Consider the following 18,061-nt stretch of genomic DNA (forward strand, 5'->3'; position numbering starts at 1 on the left):
GAAGAAAAAAATCTGATGCAAATTGTTGTATGTTTGCGAAAAAATCCTATTATTTCTTACCGTAAGTAATCTAGCAATGGTTTCCTAACTATTATATTTTCCTTTTAAATTATATGAAACAAAATTCCCCCATAACGACAACCAGTGCCTTAGCCTTAAAGCACCTGTGGAAGCGATGGAGATGCAACTGTGTGAAATATTTCTAGAATAGACTAAGACAAACAACTAGTTTTATTCTTTTCTCGGTGTAGTACCGGTTCCTTCGGCCGGAGGCTACATGATTAAAATTAAATTATTGCTACAAAATCGTTCAAAAGGTATTTTTTGTCTTTAATTCTACCAATTTAAATCCATAGACGAAACAGGAAAATCAATATTCATATACACCTATCAATTACTATGACACTGTTGCTCTGCTTGCAATCAGTGCGAGTCAATTTGAAATGTGTTCTCGTCCTAGTCGAATTTGGCTATAAAACTAGTTTGCTTACCTCCACGCACGAACGCCATCAAACACATTCTAAGCCAACCAGCAATTGCAATGCGGGTAATTGGTTTATTGTGAAACTATCGTAGCCAGGGTTGAGGTGAAGTGCTTTGACGAGAGAATGCCACGAGACGTGCTACTGCGCCTTTCAATCCTTCCGTTTCCCGCAGCTGGGCGGCTCCTGCCTTCTGTCCATGCAGGTACAGCGCACTGGCGGCAAGCTTTATCTCGTGCAGCTCAAGATCTAGGGCAAACAGTAGGCCCAGTGCTTGGTCGAGATAAATGCACGACCTCTGGAGCTGCTGCTGCTGTTCCGCCGCTGCCGTGTTGATTGCAAGAAACTGGTCGAGTTTACGACGGGTCTGCTTTGCTTCCGCCATTAGCGTCGTCAGTCTGTCGGATGCATCCGCTCTAAAAATGGTTTAAATTTGTCACTAATGGCATTTCGTGAATTTTGTATGTAAATCCAAAAGTATTAACAACTTACATTCCCTTGGTGCAGAGGAAAAACTGCTTGCTGTCTGCTGCCTCATGGGCTATTCGGAGCTCAGTGGCGATGCTAGGTGGAAGTTCGCTTGTCACCGCGCTAGAAAAAGAATCAAATAATATTAATAAGCATTCTTCTCGATTAAACATTACTTGTTACTGCTTACCATAGCGAACTAAAGTTGCACAGCTTTGTGTCCTTTAATGCATTGCTGACAGAACACACTTCCCCTAGCAGTGTCGGTAGTTCGGAGGCAATCGTAAAAAGCATTTTATCCACATTTTCCAACGCTCGTTCACGCTCGTTCTCTGGGTATTCCAACTTAGTCATTATACGTTAAGCAGTAAAGCGCTAGGGCTAGGCAATTAAGACAATCGTTCTCGCTTCGCCTCAGCAGCCGGCGCTTTTTCGTTCGAGCTGATGGATTGCAAGCACAGCCGGGATTCGTCGTTCGCCGCTCGTTTCTTGCGCGTGAAGCACCTACGCTGTGGCTTTGGGGTCAAGTATAAGCACGTGCTTTGATGATCCGCCTGAAGCCAAATATCGTCAATTAGTAAATCTTCTTCAGAAGGCAATCCATTTGTTGGCGTAATCATACCGGAGGGACTTTGTTTTCTTGCTGCATGCTAGCTGAAATCGCTCAAATGCATATGTTGGCCTTTAAACTGTCTGCTAGCAGAGATTTTAGTACACTTGCTCTTATATTTTTTATTATTTTTGATTGGAATAACTACAATTGATCTAAATCGCAAGCGGCATACGAAGTAGGACGATTCGATGGAAACGCACACTTTGTTTACGATTGTAGGCTAGCTGTCAAACGGTGCTTGGCATCTGGGCAATGCGCAGTGTTGTCAAAGCTAAATTACCCAAGCAACAAAATCTGGCAATATGACATTTAGCAAGGGTACACGAATCTGGTTGGCAAATGCTATTTAGCGCCATCTAGCGGTAACTAGCGTAACATATCTTTTGAGTCATCGAACGAGCTATTGTTGCGTAACTTATGTTCAATCAGGTTTTTTCATCGCTTTGTGAAGATAATGAACAGAAACGGATGAAATTCAATCCTAAAAGGTTGTTCGATACATTTTTCCCGACCGGGTTCGATAAATTTTTCCCGACCGGTTTAAGCACAAAAAATGAGAAAAATCGCTTTTTTTCGGAGCGGCTAAAAACTATGATACTACACGTAACCTTGAACATAACGTTGAAGTGGTGAAAATGCAAATTAAATTGCTCGTTTGCAAAAAAAAAACTGTAGGATGGTTAAGAACGATACCAGACACACTGAAAAACCACCGAAATGTAAAACATTAACAAATGAAATATTCCAAATAGTCACCCCAAGCGCCACAGATTAAGCTTAAACGACTGGAAAATTGAATATCCATAGAAAAAAATGAAAGCTCCACAGCTTCATTGGTTTGATCAATAGATGGCGTATTACAACTCATCATTATATTGCTATTCTTTTCTTGCAATGTGTTTCGACAAGTTGCATTTTATTATGACCTATATAGCCTTCTAACTTTCTGAGCAAAAATCTATATAAATGGTCGTGTGGTTAGATACGTGGGTATCAACACCAATGACCATTGCTCAAATCTCACTTGCTTCAGTGCTGGTGGTTTCCGTTGGAGTTTAGTATTTAAACAAATCGTATCGCCGTTCTAGTTCTAGCGATGCATAACTTCAATGCGAAACCATACAACAGTACAGAGGAAATGAGAAAGCTCTCCTCCAAGCGATGAAGCTCAACTGGTTGGGGTATCCCACCAACAGATAGCGCCACCAGCTTTTTTGCTATTTTTAGAATGCATGAGTCGTTTGGCGTCTGCTAAACGAAGTCTTTCTATATTCCGTTTAGGTAGAGAACTTGAGTCGTTTAGAAGCCGTTTAGTGGTCGTTTAGTGGATTTGTGGCACTTGGGACAATTGCCTAAGTAGCTAATTTTGGCACGCTAAAGATCGCTGTTTGAATTTGCCTTTTTGCAGTAGGTAAACAACACCTACTAAACAACAAACATGTGTTGTTCATGTGCATTTTTATTTATGAATTGTAAATGTTCATAACGTTCATAGAATTTTAAATAATTTGCAGAGAAATCAAAATCACTTCAAATAGATAATCTGGCGCACAAGCCACGAGACGATTGATGGCATCAGTCTTTTACACTTTGACAAGTGCCACATTGTACATCCACTAAACGACCACTAAACGGGTTCTAAACGACTCAAACTCTCAACGTAAACGGAATATAAAAAGACTTCGTTTATCAGACGGAAAATGACTCATGCATTCTAAAATAGCAAAAACCAGTGGAGCTTCCTCGCTTGGAGAAGAGCTTTCTGATTCCATCTGTACTGTTGTATGGTTTTGCATTGAAGTTATGTATCGCTAGAACTAAAATGGCTATACGATTGTTTAAATACTAAACTCCAATGTGTACCATTTGTACAGAAGCAAATGAGATTTGAGTAATGGTCGTTAATGTTAAAAAGCCATGTCTTTTGACCACACGGAAATTAGAAGGTTTTACACGCAATGATGAAAAGCAGGTAGGCGAAACACTTTGCAAGAAAAGGACAGCAATATAATGATGAATTATAAAACGCCATCTATTGAGCAAACCAGTGAAGTTTTTTTTTCTATGGATGTTTGATGTTCCCATCATGAACCATACATCAGGCTAACCAGCCGCAAGATTCCAAAGAGTACCGTGTGCTTATTAAAAAGTGTGATAATTCCTCAAATGTATCTCTTAATCAGCCACAAAGTACGATATCTGAACCATTTTCGTTGAAAAGTCCCAAATCAGCTATGGCGTTCCAGCTGGCTATTTGGGATAACGCATTGTAACGCTCCAGCGCAGTGAAATGCTAACGAAATTGATGTCAGTTTTCTTGGGCATTGCAAATCAACAATTTGGCACAAATTTAACATAAGTTTTCAAATTATTTACATCACAATAAGGGGGAACAAACCTCTGTTTTTTACTCGTACAAGTGTTACTTTTCGGTAGCCATTTCGTATTCATTGCAGTGATTTTTAGGTGTGTCTGGCAGCAATTTTAAAGATATAAAAATGCATAATTTCTGCATGATCTACTATTTCAGTTTTACTAAAACAACATAGTGAATAAAATTATCAAACTAAACCAAAAACATCCATTTCTAGCATGTATTTTGAGAACGCATAAACATAATTATCCCAGAAACAAACTTTTGAAAAATGAGTATAAAATATATACCAAAATTTAAAAAAAAATCACAAATCAAAACACAGTAGGCTATAACGTTAAAAGCAATGGCACACCTCTAATTCGTTCACTTCGAGTAGCCATACAAGAAGAACACCCAACAAATCCACTTGATCGAGAAATATATTTCACGACTGTATCAACATGAATTGGTAAATCCGTACAATAATATGAGCGTTACATGTATATACACAATATGTAGCAATTCCAATGATTTTTTGTTTGTAGCACTTAAGCACTTAAGTGAAGCAGCGTGTCCTTGCCCCCCTCCCCCCCCGGTAAAGTTATTATAAATCGACCCCCAAATCGGTAGCTCAATTAATGCTGTGCGTCCAGCGAGAGGAACGGATTCTTTTCCTCGACGAAATGGAATGCTTCCCGGATGCGGGGCGTAAGCAGCAGCTGCAGAAACTCCGACTGCTCGCCGGGCAGAAGCTTGATCAACTCAATAGAAGCGACGATTAGCTGTCTTAAGGCGGATGTTTTATACGACACGTCCTTTTGGATGCTGAGCGCCCGCTGCTGCTCGATCTCCGGCGGTATCGTTTGCTTCGGCCGCTCGCCTTCTGTGGGATGTTCACCCTTGGTAGCGCTCCTGAGCGGCGGCGGCGGCGGCTGTTCCGCAGGCGGCTCCGGTTGCTGCTGGTAGGCGGGCTCAAAGTCTTTCGCCGGTTCCTGGCCAGCAGCCGTCGGCCCGTTGGCAGCGGGCAGATAGTACGGCTGGTGCGGATGCGGGAGGCTTCTTCGTGCCGCCGCTGCCAAGGTGTCTCCATCGCCGGCCGCCTTTCTAGCGGTGCCGTTGCTTTGCCTCAGTGCCGCCGATGGCTGGCCACAGTCGTCGGCCGTCTGGTCGGGATAGTGGTACAGGATAGTGCCGGGGTCGCCCCCGTGTTCGCGATGGTCCGCCGCACGCTCGAGCGGCTCGTCGGCCGCCTCCGCGTACAGGTGCGCCTTGCGGCTGCGCTCCCGGTCGCTTTCCAGGTGCTGTATGAAGTGGTCGGCAATCATCTCCCACAAATCGCGCAGCGCGAACAGATAGTGGACGCACTTCTCGTCGCCCTTGGCCGGGTGCGGCCCGGCCGCGTACTGGTCGCAGCAGGAGCTGAGCAGATAGCGCACGTCCTCGGCGGTGAGGCTGTGGATGCGCACGTTGTTAAGGTACATGTCCACCAGCGCCATGTAGTGTATGATCCAGGAGGAGTTCATCTGCTTGTACAGGTTGGCCGCGTAGTCGATGCCGGACACTTTCTGTATCAGGAACTTCAGGCCGGGGCGGGTGTCGAACTCGACCGCCCCGATCAGGAACTGGCGCAGCGCGCGCAGCAGTATCTCCTTGCTGTTTTGCCCCAGGTAGAACAGCGTTTTCGACCCGCCGGCGCCACTGTGTGGAGTCGCCCCTCCCGGCGGCCCTGCCTCGGCGCCGCTGCTGTAGAAGCAGGTGTTCAGCTCGCTCGGCACGTTCGACAGCCCGCTCAGCAGGATGTTGGCGATCAGCTGTAGCAGCATTTGGCTCGCCAGCATGCCGACGATCAGATTGCGGTACGGTATGCGTATGATGTAGCAGTCGACCGCCAGCCCGTACGACGAAGGCATCCCGGTCGACAGGGACGAGCCGCCGGCGCCACCGACGGGCGAGCTCAGTGCCGCCCCATTGCACTGCAGCGGGTAGAGCAGGAACGAGTAGGAGCGGTCCTCCTGCGGCACGGGCAGGCTGCGGCCACCGAGCGCATCGCGCTGCGTGTCCATCAGGAACACCTGCTGGGCGAGCGAGTGGATGCGCTGCAGCTCCTCGGGCGTGCTGTCGCGCCGTGCCGCCACCTTCACGTTCGCGCAGTCGCCGTAGAAGCTGTTCGAGTTGCGGTTGAACGCGAAGATGAGCTGCTTGAGCGGCGCCATCGACACCGTGCTCGCCCGATGGATGGCGGACGCGATGATTACCCACTGCTCCTCCTCGAACAGGTAGCCGGCGGAGAAGATGACGTGCTTCATGCAGGACACCCCGACCCGGGCAATCGTTTCCTGCGACTGGGCGGAGCACTCGATCAGCACCAGCAGCAGCTGCTTCAGCGCCAGTACGGCCGAGCTGGGCAGGCGCAGCGTGCCGGACGCTTTGGCACCGGGCGGCTCGTCACCGGTGTGCGGCGCTTTGCGGTACTTTCCGTCGCTTCCCGCCGCCCTGGTGGCCGCCCGGGCGGACGAGGGCGATGGGGTCGACTGCCCGAGCAGGGACTCGCTGCCAATCACCACCCGATCGCCCAGCGTTTCGAGCGTTTGCGATTTGGCGAGAAAGTCGACCACCAGATCGGTGGTCATGCAGCAGCAGTGCTTGAAGTTCTTCTCGATCAGCACCCAGCTCTTCTGCGCCTTGTTGACGTACCGCAGCCAGTCCTGGATCATCGGTATCAGCAGATGGTTGATGCAGTAGAAGCCAAACTCGACGCCCGGGCTGATCATGAGCGTTTTGAACAGCTTGAAGATGGACTGCAGTATCGGCGACTGGTGCGCGATCGGGCAGACGATCAGCGAGTTGGTCAGCCCGTCCAGCAGCAGGAACCACACCTTGAGCACGCCGCTCGGCCGGTCGAGCTCGTCGATCTTGCGTATCGACTCCTTGTCGATGTGCAGCGACCGGTAGCTGATCATGCACTGCTCGTTCGTGCTCTGCAGGTACTCCTGCCCGAAGAACGTAAAGTTTTCCATCGAGTTCGGTATGTTCGCGTCGATGATGTGCGTGTAGGTGATGCCCTTGATTTTGTACGTCGAGTGCAGGTTCGGGCACTGCGGCATGTTGTACATGAAGTCGAGGATGGAGGCGCACCGCTCGAGAAACTTGAGCGCATCGTACAGGAAGTCGCCGGAGCGCATGATGAGCGACAGGTCGTCGGTCCCAGTGGCCGCCGCCGCCGGGTACTGGCCGTGGTCAGCCGCCGCCGCCGGCCCATTGCCCGAGATCTCCAGGTAGGACAGCAGACACAGTATGCAGTCCAGGCCGGCGTTCGCGAACACCAGCATGTTGTCCGTTTCGAGAAACACGCGAAAGATGTCGATGATGTTGGACAGATGCACCGGGCGGTTGCGGGCAGTGCGCAGCGTGCCGAACAGCGGCCGCCAGCCGGACCGTATCTCGGTGCGATGGGCCTCCACGATCTCGTACAGGCAGGCGACGATCTGGTCCTGCACGTCGATGTCGCACGAGTCCATGCTGAGCAGATTCTCGAACGGTTTGAGCAGCGCCTCGTTGAAGTGGAAGTGCGGCAGCTCGGTCTGCTCCACCAGCAGCGCCGTGATGATGTCGTGGATGTACTCGATCGCGCGCTTCGAGATGCTGCGGTCCTTGTGACAGGCGGCCTGCGGGGTCAATGCGGGGCAAAGCAACAGATAAAGTATGAACAGGGAAGAAGCGCAATGGCAGGATGTACTTACGTCCATCAGGTGCGGCCCAGTGATCGCCCAAACCTTGAGCACGTGCAGCAGTGGGCGAGGACCGCGGAACACCTTCAGCGTTACATCGCCCACGCGATGCAGCAGCAGCGACAGCGGCAGCGAATCATTCTTCACCTTCCAGGGCCGCCCGAGCCACCACGATTTTTTGCCCTTCTTCAGCGAGGTGCTGCGATAGAGCTGCTCTCGCGACGCCCGGCACAAACTCCTCAGGAACTGCTGCAGCGCGGGCAGGCTCAGCCGCTCGGCGGCCTCCGCGAACAGGACGTCGGCCTGGTGCGACAGTGCGCACAGCATCTTGGCCGTGTCCGTCTGCGTGAGATTGACCGCATCGTTGGCCGAGTATGCCTTCAGTATTGTGATGACGTTGATGTTGGCGTTCGTGTTCGGCGCCTGCAGGAAGCTGTACACATCGACACTGTGTGAAGAAACCCCAAGGAACATTTTAAATCTTATCATAGTTTGAACGAACGTTGTTACGATTATTGCGTTAAGTATTTCTTTTTCATTTGAATGTTTTGTATGGCCTTATAAGACTTAGAAAACTCACTTGAAACCGCAAGGGGTCTACTAAACTCTGTTAAGAGTACTAGTTACAAACCATTTCTAGACCTTTAAGATGTGAAGCGCAAATAAAATATCAAAATTACAGCTTATTGCTGTGGATATGTTCTTGAGACGGCAATTAAGTAATGATTATAAAGTTATCACAAGTAATGTTAATGGTCATAAAAATGGTTATCAAAATATCAACATTGCTGACACATCTTGGAAAAACAAATCAACAATCATATAAATAAAAATGGATTCCATTGGCTTAAGATCAGAAGGACTTCCTGATCACAAGTTCAGACGATTTGTAGCGCAATCTAAGTGGCTAAAAATGTTTTAAACAGCGCATGATATAAGGAAACACTTGTGCAAACTAACAACTTTTAAGAATCTTCAAGTACAGACAGTTTCCTAGATGCACGGAATAACTGATATACGCCATTTTCTACAATCGCGGATTTCTGAACTTGACAGTTCTTTGAATACGTTGTACTGATTTGATACATCAACAGCTCTTTGATACGTTAAGAGCAAAATGAAAAAAGGTTATATCTTCGATATCAATTAAAAACGAGAAGATCTTCTCTTCATTCGAAACCATTACTAATAATCTATGTAGGGGATAACATAGCCTACTGCAAACAAAACGACAAGAAAATTAAATATACTATCGCTAAAACTGCAAAATACAACTAACATGTAAATTAGAAACATATGGTTTCTCCACGTTTTTCGTGAATCGCGTATCTCGACTAGAATTGTGCCTCAAGAACCAGAACTGTACGATTCATTCAATTCATCTTAGAGAAGGAACGACCTACGTTCATCTAATCTCCCTTCATCATTTTTTTATAAATAAAAATGTACTGAGTTGGTCATGAAAATAACGCCCTACTCGTCGAAATGAAGAACGATTAGTACGTCAGGTCGTTCATTTCCCCATAGAAATATGAACGTGACCCGTATGACCAGGACGTTTACGAAAAAAACGACCTATCCGTCGAAATAAAGAACGTCCTACAAAACCAGGTCGTTCGTAATAGGTCGTTCCAGGTTCCTCCATACAAATGTGATCGTGAACCGTAATACCAGGACGTTCATGAAAATAACGTCCTACCCGTCGACATGAAGAACTGAAATGAACGAATGAATCGCGATTCACGTTCAGTTCATATAAATGAAAGAACTAGTACGTTTACGTACACGGAAATGAACCGAATGCCCAAGCCTAATCTCGACTACAGCCTTTAAAGTATATTCCAGGTTACCTTAACCTGAGACTTAATATGCATTAAATAAGATCGATTTATCTTGATGCCTTAGTCTCAAATAAAAACGACTCTACAACATGTCTCCGTCATGGGCCCAAGCCTATCAAAATAAAAACAGACCGTCCTCCGTAGCAAGGACTGACTATCCAGCTGCGTGGTAATGGATTTTCGTAGCCGGTATAGGCTGGGCATGTCCGCGCAGGACGTTACGAAAAATAGAATACAACTTTAAAGACTGTTTAGCATCTTCAAAAGACATGTTAAAACTAAGTGGCTTAGTACACAATAAAGCATTCTTTAGACATGTTTAAATCCAAAAGGCATGGAAATGTTTCTTAGGAAGGAATGGTATAGTACTGAAACGTTGTGCCTACTATTACTTCAGGAACTCAGGTACCTACCATGTCTCATCCTCATCGACCGAGTACGGCGAAAGGTGCAGTCGGTCCGACTGTGTCTCACCCTTGCCAAACTGCTGATCGGACGACTCCTTGCACTGTCCGACGCCCGGCGCATTGCCCACGTTGGTCGCGTTGCTCTGCGAGCTGAACAGGTCGTGCTCCAGCTGGGTGACGTGCCGACAGACGGAAAAGACCGGCAGCCAACAGTCGGCACTGTGCGAGCCCAGCTCCAGCCCGCCGGATAGCACCACGTCCATCGACAGGGCGTGGCTCGCCGGTATCTTGGGACCCGCGTTCTGGCACACGTTCGAGGCGATCAGGTTGATAATTTTCCCTGCCAGATGCTGCAGGCTGAGCGCGTTGCTGAGCGTCGCCGCCGCGTGCAGCCCGTCCAGGCTGAGCGCGTACAGCGTTTCGCCCGAGCCGCGCGTCTCCTTGCGCACGCGCAGCGTCTTTTTCGACAGCTTTACCAGCCGGGCGGTGGGCGAGCCGTCGGCCTCGCCCAGCCCAGCGGTCAGCACCGCCACCATCGAGTCCCAGCAGCACGTCAGCAGCCGGCGGGCGATCTTGCGGGCCGCGCGCTGCTTCGCCGTCGGCTCCGTGTGCACCCGCACGACCGACTGCAGCCGCTGCCAGTCGGACAGCATCTGGGTCGGGCCGGTGCCGCCCGCATCGTGCAGCATATCGAGCAAGGCACAGTGGGTGCTGGCCGCCGGGTCTTTCGTCCGCTGGGTGGCGGTCAGCGCCTGCAGCGGGTTGCCCGCCAGTATGCACTGGTACAGCTCACGGAGCCACGCCGCCGACAGGTACACCAGTATGCCGGAGTTCTGCACCGAGGTGACGAACTGCTGCTCGGTGAGCGGAATGGCGGCTGGCTTTGGGCCGTCCGTGTCAATGCCGCCGCCGTTATCGTCGTAGTGACCGCCGGTGACGAGCTGCAGGGCGAGCAGGAGCGCCGAGTAGGTGGCAAGATAGATGCCGTCCGCATTGAGCGCCGTCAGTGCACCGTAGTCGCCGTCGCCGCGCGTCGCTCTGTTGCGCTGGCAGACGCGCGACGCAAACTCCTGCACCGCCTCGTCAATCTCGATCGAGGTCTTGAGGCGGAGCAGCGACGGCACCAGCTCGCTGGCCAGCACGGCGGCAAACTCGCGCGCGTGCTGCCGGTCGCAGTCACCGTCCGAGCGGCCGCTCGAGCCCGAATCGTCAATGTGCGCCCAGAGCCAGTTGCCCTGGCTCGCCTTGGACGACACGTCGTCGCCGGACGAGTGCGTCTCGTCCTCTGGGCCCTCCGTGTCGCCCGAACCGACCGAACCGAGCTCCGGATCGATTGTGCCCTGCTCCAGTGGCCCGTCCGCATCCGACTCGGACGACGATTCGAACCCGCTCTGGCGCAGCTCGGCCACCGCATCCCGGTACGGCGGTGGCAAACGCGTCATCGATTGATAGGTGAGGGGCCCGGTGTAGTCCGCATCGGCCAGTGCCGCGTACCGTTCGTTCACCAGCTCGGCAATGCGATCGCCGATCAGCGACTCGTCGTAGCTGCCGGACGAGAGCACCTGCAGACTCTCGAGCAGTGCCACCACACACTCCACACTGGAGCTTAGCGCACCGTACACAGAGGCACTGCCGTGATGCCAGGCTGCAGCGCACTCTTCCATCGCGTCTATCACCCTGATTTGGAAGAAGAGAAAATCAGAATCAACGAGTATTAGATTGTGTGCTATATTACATCACCAAAAGGGTGCTGAAAGCAGTAGTGTTGGGTTTCATGAATCTTTCGTTGAGATTCATTCATATGAATCTTAAGCGATGTGTTATTTGAATTTCAAATCGAATCTCCAAACATTTATGAATCTCTAAAGATTCATAAATCTCCAAGGCATAATAAATATATAAAGATTAACGAATCTTCAAAGATTCATGAATCTTTTAAGATTCACGAGCCTATAATAGATGAATATCAAGATTCATTATTCCATAAACTTACATACATCTCCTGAGATTCATTAATTGTTAGAGATTTACAGTGTTCAAGATATTTATTTAACACTGTCTCGTAGTACAGTGGTTAACCCGCAAGACCTCCAGCTACGCGGTACTTGCCAAGAAGTCTAGTAAGCCCTGAATTGGTTTGGTGGTTGTAGCGAAGAAGAAGAAGAAGAAGAATAAGAACAAGCTATAGGTCCATGAAAAATAGGATATTTAAGAATTCCTTGAGATTTATGAAATTCGTGAATCTTTAGAGATGTATTAATCTATTGAGACTGATGATTTATGAATATATCCAGATTTATGATTATATCCAACCAAGCTTCAGATTCATTGAATCATTTCAAAGATACATTCAGATGAATATTTCCAATTGTGATTAAAATTCATTGAATCATTTCAAAGATTCATTCAGATTCATGATTCTGAATCAGATTTACCCAACACTAGCAACAACAGGCAAGGTCTAAGGATTTCTGAAGATGCTATACATACAATCGGAAGAGTGCCATATCGTCACTACTGCTCTGCGTCTTGTCCGGGTAGAGGATGATGGCGAGATCGATCAGTCGCTCCGGTGATTTAAAGATCTCGCGCGCATAGCGTAGCGGTTCCGCCCGGTTGCTCGGCACCGGCAGCAGCAGCATACGATGGAACAGTGCCTCCAGCATCGGCCGAAGACTGCCCTGGGCGCCCGCTATTCGCAGCAGCTGGATGCTCGTCAGATAGATACAGCGAGCCTGCGGCCCATCCAGCCCAGGGCGCGTAAAGAACCCACGGTTTCGCTCTCGATCAGATGTATCGCATCGCTGAAATAAGAGTTTATTGTATTGTCAGCAACTAATTCCAAAAAAAGACTGAAAACAATGAAGACATGGCAGTGGCGGGTTTAGCATGTCGGGAGCTCTAGGCGGTAAAAAGAGTTGCGGCTCCCTGTACGTGGTGTATAAGAAGGGGGTATGCTCAGGGTTCTTCAGGTTCACGGGGAATTTTCGTGAGAATTGATGCCGGCTAGCTCCGATGTTTTCTGGAATCAATTCCGGATAGTAGGTCCGGAATCAGAATTGGCTCTAGAATCGAAGTCGACTACGCAAATGGAATTTTCTAATGAATTGGAGCCGGCTCCGAAATCAGTCTCGGCTCTGGAATCGGATTCAGTTTCATCATCTCCTTGAGAATAGGTGTTTTCCTATGCTGGTACCATCGTATTGATAGCCGCAAATTTGGTTGTAAATGATTAATCCTCATGGAGATTCGGGGACTAATTTCACTGCTGAATCTTCAATTTCAGAACTGATGCTGATTACGGAGCCAATTCCAATTTAAGAACCAATTCTGATTCCAAAACTGATTGCAATTCCTCAATCGTCGATCCCAATTCAGGAACCTATTCTGATTCTGAAATTGAAAAAGATTTCAGAATCGGAATCAATTCCAGAATCGGAATTGGACCCGGAATTGATTCCGAAAAAGAAATTAGAATCGGATAGATCCGATTCCGAGCTCTCCCCACTAGTCCACAGGGTCCTACTCGAGTCCTGAGTCCCTCACCGGCAGTACTCTACCAACTGTTATATGAGTCGAGTCCTGCACCTGCAACGGGCTTGCTTACCGGTACGTAAACTTCTTGTCCTTGTTGACCCGGCCGGGCGAACCCATCGTAGCGGCCAGCGTGGGGCAAAACTTTTGCCACAGAAACGCGGTAAAGTGCGGGTTCGCGTGCACGTCCGACGGCAGCGACACCACCAGCGTCAGTATGCACTCCATCAGATACAGCGAGCTGTTCGGGGTGCCGCCGTCGCCCGCCTTCGTGCTGCCGGTCGCCGGCTCGACCAGCCGGCTGCACAGCCACTGCATCACCGGTATCACCTCGTTGTAGACGGCGGCCGCCATGCCGAGGCTGATGATGCCGGTCGGATCCAGCCGCACAATCTCCTCCGCCTCGTCCTTCAGGAACGCGCAGAACGTGCGCAAGCACTGGCTGCCGGCGGCCAGCGAGGCCGCCTTGACGGCTCGCGACCCGTTCTCCCAGCACTCGCCGCACTTGGACAGCATCTCGATCAGCAGCCGCCCGTTCAGGGTGCAGGTCTGCGAGCAGGCCATCGCCAGTATCAGGCGCAGCACGTTCACGACGGTATCCTCGTTCGCGATGCTCGAGAGGCTGGAGGTGGCGCGCAGCAGCTGCGCCGGCAGCCACAGCGAATCGTCCTCCGGCTCCAGCCCGGTGAAGAACCGCTCGTCCCGTATAATGCGCTACAATATGGTACAGACACGAAAGAGGGTGTGACGTTTGCGACCAAACTCCGCTCGCCAACTCGCAAGCCAGGGTCCACTTACGTGCAGCCCGTTCAGCCCGTAGGTAATGAATTTGGGCCGCTTCGTCTCCAGTGCCATCTGCAGGGCGGTAAAGCAGACGGAGCGCAGCTCGTAGGACGGATCCCGGTGCATGCCATGCTGGCGGGAAAGTTTTTCTGCAAAACAAAACCAAAACAAAAAAAAACAAAAAAGTGCATACAAATAGCTTGCGGATGAACAGGGGCGGGCCCCAGCGGGGAGGTTTTTTTTGCGCCCCGTGGTCGGTGGCGGCTCAATATCGATTGTGTGGCGTGCTCTGCATTGCAGCGCGTGACGCCATTGCAATATGCTAGGCGCATCGTACCCACCGTGTGCGATTTGTGCGGCTTGTTTGAGATTTTGCAGCTTGCTGCCCGTCGCCTCCTTCACTATCGACATTAGCAATTCCTCCATGCTGCCCCGACGCTGCACACCAGCGGGCAGGTGCAAACGGCAGACGTTTGCAGCAGACGGGTTTGGTGCTGCTAGTTCACACCTGGGCCCGATGCCATTTACACACCAGCGCAGGCCACTGGTCGCTAGCTATCGATGACGAATCACACTAATGCTGAACGATAGGATGCAATGGATGAGCTAAACAGCGCAGGGAGGGAAAGCGCAATCGGGACGGGAAATGTACAATATGTTGATAGCTTGGCCAAACGTACGGCACAGCTGCGAGCACTACTGACACTGAACTGTACCAACAAAAAAAATAACAACCTTTTCCCCTGCTCACTACTTCGTACGTTGAATGGTGTATGATTGTTGCTTTTTGAACCAAAAAGTGCACCAGCTCCTTTATTTCCTACTCAGCAGGATTAACTCTTTTTTTTTTCATATGCCACCCACGAGACATGTCATGTGTTGTGCTAGTTCCTCTAAACTGTATCTGTACAACAACCAAAAAAAAAAAAAAGTGCATCTACCAAATGTCCTGCGTGCTTTGTACGCCCCTGGCTTACCGCACTACACTATTCAACACATTCGTTAACCGTAAAGGCTCACCGATTAGCTTCTGAGTTGCCTTTTGCTTCTGCTACTGCTATGCTACAAAAAAGGGCGCACCAAAAGAAAACCCCCCCGTGATTTTGTGCGTTTTTGCATCACGCGTACACAAAACTACAATATGTAAACGGTCCTGCTGGGGGTTTTCGCTGCTGAGGGGCACGGGTCGCGCATCGCGCATGTCCCTAACAAACATGCAAGGTAAAATCGATTCGTTTTACTGTCAGTGAGCATTTTTTTCTTTTTTTTACCGGTGTAGAAATGGTGGAATGGATGGGCGAATCGGGACCATTTTATTCTGAACACATTATTCGTTTTACACATATGTTTTACATCCTTTTGAACACATTTTCTGGTAGCTAAAAGATTGCTGCTCAAGTGTATGGCACAATCGAACGGCTGTTACTTGCTGGTGCCATATTTTTAGGTTTAAGTTTGACAATACCGTTTTGCTATTTATATCAGCCGCACCGGCATTAGCACAGAGCTTTGAATTGAAATTGGCCGTTGGGCTCAAACGGTAAGCCTGTTCCATAGCAACGCATGTTGCTTGTTTCGTCTAAACATGCAGCGGTGCGATTGAACATTGCGTACAAATAAGTGCAAACAGCCCAAAAAGAATTGGATTTAGAGCAATGGTCCTGCTGCAAGAACCCTGTAATCATTTTCAACGTTTTTTAAAGGCAAATAACAGCATTGAGGGCAGTGGCAAGTTTGAAAATATGCGCAATGAGCGGCCCGCAGCTTTGAAGACTTGTATCCCCAAGGATTGTAGGTCCAGCGTTTTTTTTTTTAGCCGTCCGGAGCTGTCCGGAGCCGACGGAGCCTTCGGAGCCGTCGGAGCCGTCCGGAGCCGACGGACCCATCGGAGCCGTCGGAGCTGTCGGAGCCGTTGGAGCCGTTGGAGCCCTCCGAAGCCGTTAGTCGGCAGCTGAAGCCGGTCGGGGCCGTCGTAGTGGTTGGAGCTGACGGAACCGGTTGGAGCCGTTGGAGCCGTCGGTGCCGTCGAAGCCGACGGAGCCAGTTGGAACCGTCGGAGTAGTTGTAATAGTCGGAAGTATTCTGAAGCGCTTTAATTTCCGGATATTAGCGATAATTTTATTTTTTTAAAAAGCTCACGAGTAACAAAAGAGTCTTCTTCATTTTTTGCTCTGTTTTTTTGACAAAAATAAAGTCAAAAACAATTGTTTGCTCCGTATATATATAGGAAAAAAAATTAATAAAACTAGGAGGTCAAGGAGCAATAGAACTATGACGGGAGGAAGGTTGATAAAATACGAAAAAACGAGGCAGACGAGTGTAATTATGCCAGTTTTGCACGGTTTTTTACATCGACTAACGTGTATGGTTTAGGCCGCACTTGTTTTTTACCGAATAACATGATGGCACATGGACAAGACAAAGAATGTAACTATCAATAATCCGTCCATCTTTTATGAAAATAAAGATCAATAATAGTTTAATTCATATTTTTCCTTTATATATATATATATATATATATACATATATATGTATATATATATATATATATATATATATATTATATATATATATATATATATATATATATATACATATATATATATAAATATATATGTATTATATATATATATATATATAATATATATAATATATATATATTATATATATATATATATATATATATATATATATAATATATATATATATATATATATATAACGGAGCAAACAATTGTTTTTGACATTTTGTTTAAAAAAATACAAAAAACTTCAGAGCAATAAATGAAGAAGACTCTTTTTTTACTCGTAAGCTGTTTTTTAAAATGAAATCATCACTGATATCGGGAAATTAAAGCGCTTCAGAATACTTCCGACTATTACAACGACTCCGACGACTCCATCTGCTCCGTCAGCTTCGACGGCACCGACGGCCCCAACGTCTCCAACCGGCTCCGTCGGTTCCGGACGGCTCCAACCGGCTCCGTCGGCTCCGACGACTACGACGGCTCCGGACGGCTCCAACTGCTACGACGGCTCCGACCGGCTCCAGCTGCCGACTAGCGGCTCCAGACAGCTCCGACGGCTCCGGACGGAACCGGACGGCTCCGACGGCTCCGAACGGCTCCGGGCGGAATCGACGGTTTGAATTTTTCGGAATCGGTGTCGGAGTAGCAATGCTCGGAAGCGATTCCGAGCCGTGGGTGCGATTCCGGTTACCCATCACTAGTAGACACCAACATCGGCACTATTACTTTAGCCAGACATCGATTGCCAGTGAAAACATTTAGAATTTCTCAGTATCATTAATCTCTATACAAGAAACTTTCACTAGCTTTATATGTAATTTATATGTATATGTATATATGTAATTTATATGTATATGTATATATGTAATTTATATGTATTTATATGTTTATATGTAAACTAGACAATAATTGTAATTCAAATCAATTCATAGAATTATAAAAACCGAGAACACACAGGATGAAGTAACTGTAAGCATGAAACGGCATTCGAAGAAGAATGTTAGATATTAGATTTAAATTTATAAGTATAAGAGATGAATGAGGCCAATAGGCTTACATTTCAGTATAGGTCAGTATGTGAAGTAGGGAAGCCGGCAGTTTCTACATGTTTCTATTGGCCACGGGGCTCCCAATCGTTCTGAGGACTCCAACTGACCACGGAATTACACACGCTACAATCTGATTGCGTCTCGGGGATCTGCTTTTACCTACTGATATTAAAATACATAAAGGACTTACAATCCTGAGAGCCTCTGGCGGCAGCGTTCAATCCTATTTCGTGACAAATACTCAGAAAATATGTATCTTTCATTTCTTTTACA

General features: G+C 48.2%; 2 protein-coding genes across 2 annotated transcripts; both read right to left on the reverse strand.

Annotated features, from left to right (window-relative positions):
• Nucleotides 1–567: 567 nt before the first annotated feature.
• Nucleotides 568–1,681, reverse strand: LOC121602389. Its single transcript, XM_041931159.1, has 4 exons — nucleotides 1,573–1,681; nucleotides 1,141–1,504; nucleotides 975–1,073; nucleotides 568–898 (listed from the first exon to the last, which is right to left on the reverse strand). Exons 2-4 carry the CDS (start codon nucleotides 1,302–1,304, stop codon nucleotides 568–570), a joined length of 594 nt encoding a protein of 197 aa, XP_041787093.1. The 5' UTR covers nucleotides 1,305–1,504; nucleotides 1,573–1,681.
• A 2,660-nt stretch (nucleotides 1,682–4,341) lies between these two features.
• On the reverse strand, nucleotides 4,342–15,373 carry LOC121602391 (brefeldin A-inhibited guanine nucleotide-exchange protein 3-like). Its single transcript, XM_041931166.1, is given in 9 exon segments — nucleotides 4,342–7,584; nucleotides 7,660–8,095; nucleotides 9,902–11,572; nucleotides 12,386–12,671; nucleotides 12,674–12,699; nucleotides 13,503–14,143; nucleotides 14,228–14,361; nucleotides 14,554–14,792; nucleotides 15,233–15,373. Coding segments are annotated over 8 exon segments (6,309 nt in total). The 5' UTR covers nucleotides 14,639–14,792; nucleotides 15,233–15,373; the 3' UTR covers nucleotides 4,342–4,554.
• Nucleotides 15,374–18,061: the final 2,688 nt, after the last annotated feature.

Source organism: Anopheles merus, unplaced genomic scaffold, assembly GCF_017562075.2.
Source record: "Anopheles merus strain MAF unplaced genomic scaffold, AmerM5.1 LNR4000436, whole genome shotgun sequence".
Classification (NCBI taxonomy): domain Eukaryota; kingdom Metazoa; phylum Arthropoda; class Insecta; order Diptera; family Culicidae; genus Anopheles; species Anopheles merus.